General features: G+C 42.2%; 2 protein-coding genes across 8 annotated transcripts in view; one reads left to right on the top strand and one right to left on the bottom strand.

The window, feature by feature from the left end:
• Positions 1-1,444: 1,444 nt before the first annotated feature.
• Positions 1,445-6,005, bottom strand: NDUFB3 (NADH:ubiquinone oxidoreductase subunit B3). 2 transcript variants are annotated; one of them, XM_026853297.1, is made up of 3 exons: positions 5,879-6,005; positions 4,250-4,391; positions 1,445-1,709 (listed from the first exon to the last, which is right to left on the bottom strand). In XM_026853297.1, the coding sequence occupies exons 2-3, from the start codon at positions 4,387-4,389 to the stop codon at positions 1,553-1,555; spliced, it is 297 nt and encodes a 98-aa protein (XP_026709098.1). In that variant the 5' UTR covers positions 4,390-4,391; positions 5,879-6,005; the 3' UTR covers positions 1,445-1,552. The 2 variants fall into 2 exon arrangements, with proteins under 2 accessions (XP_026709098.1, XP_026709099.1); XM_026853298.1 differs by lacking the exon at positions 5,879-6,005 and adding an exon at positions 5,480-5,863.
• Positions 6,006-6,189: 184 nt separating this feature from the next.
• FAM126B (family with sequence similarity 126 member B) overlaps positions 6,190-6,629 on the top strand; it is a 54,517-nt gene continuing 54,077 nt past the window's right edge. For 2 of the 6 annotated variants that reach the window (XM_026853286.1, XM_026853289.1), the window contains exon 1: positions 6,190-6,267. The gene's annotated coding sequence lies outside the window, so the exon portion shown is untranslated. The remainder of the gene's footprint in view (positions 6,268-6,629) is intronic. The other 4 variants (XM_026853288.1, XM_026853287.1, XM_026853285.1 and 1 more) reach the window with 3 other exon arrangements.

Below are 6,629 nucleotides of genomic sequence, written 5' to 3' on the forward strand. Positions count from 1 at the left end.
GCTGAAAATGTGATTACAGTAACTTTTAAACCTGTGTTCACCTGCTAGTGCTTGGAAATAATGTATTAGTATCTCCAGCTAGTGTAAATAAAGCTCTTGATTTTTGACAGAACTGTCTCCTGTATCAGTGGAGGCAGGCTTGTAACATTTAAAAATACTGATTGTGCAGGAAGCTGTAGCAACTTCACTTTGCTGTGAAGCATTTGATGTGGAACAAAAAAGAAAAAAGCATGCATACATACAGAAGAACCCAAAACCAAGCCTTCCTAACAGGAAACTAATTGGGACAGCAACTACTGCTTTAAGTTTTTGTTTTTTTCTTTAAGCAGCATGTATCTTAAGTGCAAGATTCACAATACTGCATGAAATGCTAGCTCTGTTTTTCTAAACAACCATCTAAAATTCAGTTATCTTAAGAACTTTAGTCTTGGACCCAGACAGAAACCAAGCAGTGAATACCAGCCTTTGAAAATGTGTATTCTGGATGGAACCACCTAAGGGACAGCACAGAATTATTTTGTGCAACAGACCTTATAGAGTATGTTCTTGTCAGGGAATGATGCAACTGTATAGGGATGCTTGAGAAGGAATTAGGGAAGAAAATTTTAGTAAAACAAATGTTTGCCTTATGAACAGTGCCTTGAGCAATGTTATGCCAGAGATGACAAACCCCCACTGAAGAGTACAGCTGCAAACCCCACAGTAAGAGATAAGTTTATTTGCTGTATAAAATAAAGCTCTTGCAACTGTCACTTCTGTCACTCAGCAAGGTTTTTTGTGAATACATATATTAAAACTCCCAGCTTTTAGCCACGTTTTGGGACAACCTTGAAGTTTTCTGTAAATCTGCAATTTGTGATATGATTAATATAGTGGAAGTTCATATTAGGATAATGTACAGTTATTGCTGAGTGAAACATTCTTAGTAATGTAATTAATAATGGCAGTAATGTAATTGTTAATTTCTTTATGTTACACAGATTATTTTGGTGCATAGTGTCTGTCAAATTAATTAACTCTTCAACAGGATTAAGTGTAAGATTTGGTATTTTCATATACTTTGAAGCAGTTTTGGGTACTTTTAAAGACTTTAAGGTAGTAGCTATTTTTATTTAGAAATGTAAGATTGACAAGTAAATTATATTTTCAAGAAATTACAAGTCATTCATTACCCCTTACTAGCAAATAATTGTGATTAAACCTGTAATTAATACAGTACAACTTTTCTCTTAAAAGTGACACACTTTCTCAATTTGATTTAATAGAATGTTGGCAGGGCTTGAAAGAGTGGTGCTGATAGTTTTCCCTGTTCTTTAAAGGATGGTACAGTAAACCCAAGAGCATACGTATGTCTTTTTTTTTCTTCTGGGATTGAAGTCAGGTAGATCACTCTGGCTGTGTTTTTTGATCCTTTCACAAAAGCATAATAAAATCAAAGAAATAAGGTTTTGCCTGTGATAGACTTTAATATGCATATTATAAGTACAGAGTGAACAGCAGGCTTATGTGTGTTTCAGCTTAGTAATTCATAATTAATTGTCATATTTGATCTTCAGTGATGGCCTCCATTCTTCTTTGGAGGAAACAGTGTATATTCAATGCCAAGAGCTATGACGAAAGCTGCAAATCCCCACTTGAGTCCCCTAGTAAAGACTTCTGTTAAGGTGGTAGGTTTTGCAAAGCCACCCATGTATCTCCAGGCTTCATTACTAGAAGAAAAATTAAACCAAAAGAATAAAACAAGATCAGTGGAACCACTGTAATAAACATTAACAGGAATATCTTTGTTCAGAAAAAAAAGATTATTTCAAGTAGATATACATTGAGATGGTAACATTTCTATAATTTAAGTAACAGGAGCTACCACAAGTAAAGTTCATGATAGCAACTCTACCCTTTTATGCATACTGAGATACAAGTAACAGCAGCAAACAACATAATTCTAGTAACAGAAACACCTCTCCAAACTTATGTATTTATTGTCTTCTATCATTTGAAACAAAATCAGAACCTACTAGCACATGCATGGGATGGAGTACCTGCAAAGACTAGTCACTGTGCTAGACAGTATCTAGCTGTTAAATCTTGAAAGGAAAAGTTTTTCCAACCATAGAAAACTCATCCTAGTGCAAAGGCACTTTGTGTTTCACAATATGACACTTAACTATATTAGGCTCAGAAAAGCCTACTGAAAGTGATTAAAAAAAAAGCTGAAAAGATTGTGTTTAGCTAAAAAGCTACACGGTATTTACAAACCTCATGTTGTTTTGCCTCACCCTTTTCAACCTACATTGTTATTGAAACATTAGTCACTGCTATAACTGAGTACCAGTATCTATGTGTAGCACAAATGTAATCTGTAGAAATGGACACAGTTTGTCTCTTCTAAGGACTCAAAGTCCTTAAGAAAAAACATCTGCACAGAAAAAAGCAATAAAATCAGAATGATAATTTCAGGAGAAGATACAGGTTTTTTTTAAACAAGGGGGTCAAATACTTATGTTCATAATCCCCTTGTGCAGGTGGTTTCTGTGACTCAGGATGAAGGCATATTGGAATGGAAGAGTGTCTTCTAGGTGCTGGTAGAGGGTACTAACTAACGAAGACTTAGGCTTCCAAATATAATGTCTTTCACACAGCTTATTCTGTACTGAATAATTATATACATTAATGTGCATTTGCTACAAAGGTGGAAAGCTGATCCCCTGTTAAAAGGAACTTAATATACCAAAGAGGGGAGCCTTAGAGTGAGTTACTTTTTCAAGACTTCTAATGCAAGATATTAATAAAGCAATCTTCTCCAGGTTACTAAAGCAAATAACTTTAATTTCTCCTTTACTAAGGAAGCTGGCATGATACTTACACTTGTCCTATGGAACTGAAATATTACCTTACATAAAATTTGAAAAGTTTGGGAGGAATCATCTCATGCTTTAAAGAGTTTGACTTTGTTCCTTATTTCAACTTCTGACATCCTTGTCTCAATCCCCTTCTCTTACCAGACAAACATTATTATTATTTTTTTAATCTAGGAGGGGCAACAAATATGACACAAGGTTTTTTACAGCTTGCTGTTTTGCAGCACTTCCTGAACTTAGAAGTGTATGCACTGAAAGTCAAGTTAATTTACACCAAATCTATGATGTTAAACTGTGTCCATTTTTTTAAATGGGAATAAGCTTATTGCTTGCTGAAAACAAAATTGTCTGAAGCAAAGGAAAAAAAAAAAAAAGGCAAATACTGCTTGCTACTCCACAGGAATAGAGGCAACATGAATGTGACACAGGCCTGGAAAGTTCATTGGTAACCAATACTCCTAAGGACTCATATCTCAAATTATTTTTATCACTGAAACGATGTTTTACTCTATGCTTACAGCCTTAAACTGTTCCAAAGGAAAAGTGTTATCAATCCCAAACCCCTCCAGAGGTTATAGCATGTAAGAACTTCTTAACAGATACCTGTTCTTACATTTTTCTTGTACTGAAGTAAAGCCTTTTCTATGATGGCTCCTGGAATAGTTCGCTCATGCAGCATTTCCCTTACAACACAAGGCATTTAGCATTTTTATTCCCCAAGATTAGAGTACTTGAGCAAAGTATTACCTAAGTCACAATGTGGGAGAAGTATGTTAAGCCCTGTTTTAACAGCTGCCTAAATGATCCAGAATTGCTCTAGCTAAAAAAAGAACAGGTATTCATTGTAGAGAGGAACAACTTCAGAGATTAAAATCTGCCATTATCTGCCATTTTGTCATTCACTTCTTACAAAACAAAATATACAGTTGAATCAAATTCCACGTTGTATACTAGCATATTTCTTCTTTTCAAATAAAGGCCTCCTGTTGTATATGAGGAATGATATTCCTACTTGGAACATCAATGCAAATTCCATCAACTTCAGCAAGATCTGACACACAATCTCTTTGCTGAGAAGGGATGGGCTTACTCACAGGTACAAGACCTAAGACTACTTACATGTTTTGGTGGATGAGGCATTGGTCATTGTACCTGGTCTGTATCATCATGAAACATCACAAAGTGCAAGGGTGCCTTGCAAAATGTGAAGACTGGTCAAGGTGATGCAAGATGTGACCTCCATGCAAAAAAGACTTAACTGAAATTCTGACTAATATATTCTAGATGCATTTTCACTAATTTTACTAAGGAAAGAATAATCTGTAATGACAAGGTCCAGTTGATGCTACAAGATGACACATCAAGATTATTTTTAAGGCTCTTGCACTTACCGAGCCCATGGATCTCTAAGACCTCGTTTAGCTAGCCTTTCCTGGACCTTCTCTAGTGGAGTACCTTCTATCTTCCACTGCCTGTAGTCCGGGAGTTCCATTTTGCTATGGCCATGGCCATGTTCATTTCCGTGCCCCATACCTACAAGAAAAGATATGAGCTTTTATTTTTCAGAGTTTATCAGCTTATTTACACACACTTGCAAAGAACAATGCCTGTACAAAAAAAACTGGGGAGGTTAAAAGAAGTATTCCAAAGCACCTAGCACTACACATGAAGCTTTGTACACAGTACACTGTAGAACAAAGAGCTAAGAGATTTTATGCTGCATTTTAGAAGTTGGTGATTAAACACAATAAGGCGAACTGTAGACTTTAGTGTTACTGTGTTCTAAGTCACCACCACCATTACATTCATGAAGCTACTATGTACATTTTCTGTGCCATAAAGTAGCATCAGAAGTAGTTGTGCCATAAAGTAGCATCAGAAAAACAACTGTTTCCAATGCACTTTAGCAACACCAACTTGCAGGCTTTCCAGAGTACATAAAAAAGCTCAAACTTCAGTTTAGAAATCTCTACTTTTAAGTATGCAGAACTACGATCACTAAGCTCTGAAGAAAAACATGAGAAAAACAAAGACTTTGTTACCTATCTCCTCTTGACTCCAATTCAGGCAAACATAACTGTGGCAATGAACAGGTACAGGATAGGTGAATGGACAAGGATTTGCACCTTACTAGTAATTTCAAAAGGCTGGAAAATCCATGCTTTATTTAGATACACCTTTGAGAGAACTATGAAGATCTTATGGTTCTCATTAAAAACAATGATCAAGGCAGATGGGAAGGTGAACATTTTCAGCAAGATCATGAAGGACTGGAAGAAAATAATGATGGCTTTGAAATCTCTTATTTTCACAAAGCACCTGAAATTTATTTGAGCCAGGATTTCCCATTTTAACACTTATCTGATAGCAAAGAACAGATTTTACCCTTAATTTTTAGGAGAATTGACTGGAATGCGATAGTGCCACGAATACAGTTACAGCCTGTAACTTTTGAAGACCCCAAGCCGTGGAGGCAAGCAAGGAAGATTCTCTTGCAGAGGGAAATCTGAAGAAGAGCTCTAATGCGGTTATTACCTGAAAAGCTCCGCCAAAATGAAATGTAGACTGGGGTCTACACCCTTACCATAAAATCCCAAGACCTCTCTCCTACCAATGCTTACCTTTCTACAGTGGTGTTTATGCGCACACGCACATTAGCGCCCACACGCCAGCGGGCTGCACTGCAGCACCAGCCGGGCACTCTCCGCCAGCAAAACCGGCAAAAACAGGGCCGAAGGGGCGCCCCGAGAGACGAGGGAGAGAGTAAGGGCTAGCACCGCGCCAGCGCCGAGGCCCGCTAGCCCGGGGGGGCGGCTGTCTCTCTAACGACCCGCGGAAAAAGGCCACGGCGGCTGCGCCAGGGCTCTCCGGCTCGGGGCACAACTTGGCGCAACGGACATCGCCGCTACCCCCTCCCCAGCCCACGCACAGAGACTCCCGGGGAAGGGGGGCGGACAACGGCACAGGCAAGTCCCAGATAGCGCCCGGGCCCGCGCCTCCCGCCGACGGGCCCTCAGTACCTGCCCGCTCCGTGACCCTCCTCAGGACGCAGCCGCCACCCGGAAGAGGAAGTCGGCGCCAGGACCGTTCGCTGCAGGAAGCGCAGCCAGCCACGAGGGTTCCGGGCAGCTCCGTTCCGGGTCCTCCCCCAGTGCTGGCGGAGGCCGCTGCCCAGCCCTCTGCTGCTCGAGGCACTCCCGTCGCCGTTTAACGAAGCAGGTCTCGCACACGGCGCGGCGCCACCGACTCCGGCGGAGGAGCTGAGGGGTAGACGGGGCGAAGGGAGACACAGATGAGAAAGCGGCCAATCGATGCGGGGCTTGTTGGGGGCGGGAGCGGTCCAATGGGCGGGTGCGTTGTTGAGCTGCGGGGTTGGCAGTGACTGGAGGTGGCGGTGGAGGAGAAGAGGGTGAGGGGGCGGCGGCAATGATAGCCGGTACCAGAGCCGGTGGGGGGGCGGAGGGGTGGCTGCGGGGCCTGGGCCGGCACTAGGACCAGAACCGGGACGGCAGCAGGGACCCCCCCGCCTTCCCCTCCCTTCGCTGGTTGGCCGTTGCCCACCGGTCGTCGCCGGGTGCGCGGGCAGGGACGGAAGCCCGCGGGGTCTGCGCGTGTGGGGGTGCGAGCCGTCCTCTCCCGCCGTGGCCAGCGCCGCTCGCTGGGGTGCGGGGCGCCGCGCTCGGCCTCCCCTTCCTCCTCCCCGCAGACGGCGACTCCCCAGACACCGCAGAGGACAGGCGGCGGGGAGCATCCCCCCATCCAGCGGTTATG

The sequence above is a fragment of the Athene cunicularia genome (genome assembly GCF_003259725.1).
Source record: "Athene cunicularia isolate RWA chromosome 7 unlocalized genomic scaffold, athCun1 chr7_part2, whole genome shotgun sequence".
NCBI classification, from domain to species: Eukaryota; Metazoa; Chordata; class Aves; order Strigiformes; family Strigidae; genus Athene; species Athene cunicularia.

Bases quoted from the DNA above. Each gene is read 5' to 3' on its own strand.
- NDUFB3 (XM_026853297.1), bottom strand. From the start codon at position 4,389: ATGGGGCACGGAAATGAACATGGCCATGGCCATAGCAAAATGGAACTC. The intron at 1,710-4,249 runs GTAAGTGCAAGA...TTTTTCTTCTAG, and splicing joins CTTAGAGATCCATGGGCTCG to TAATGAAGCCTGGAGATACA.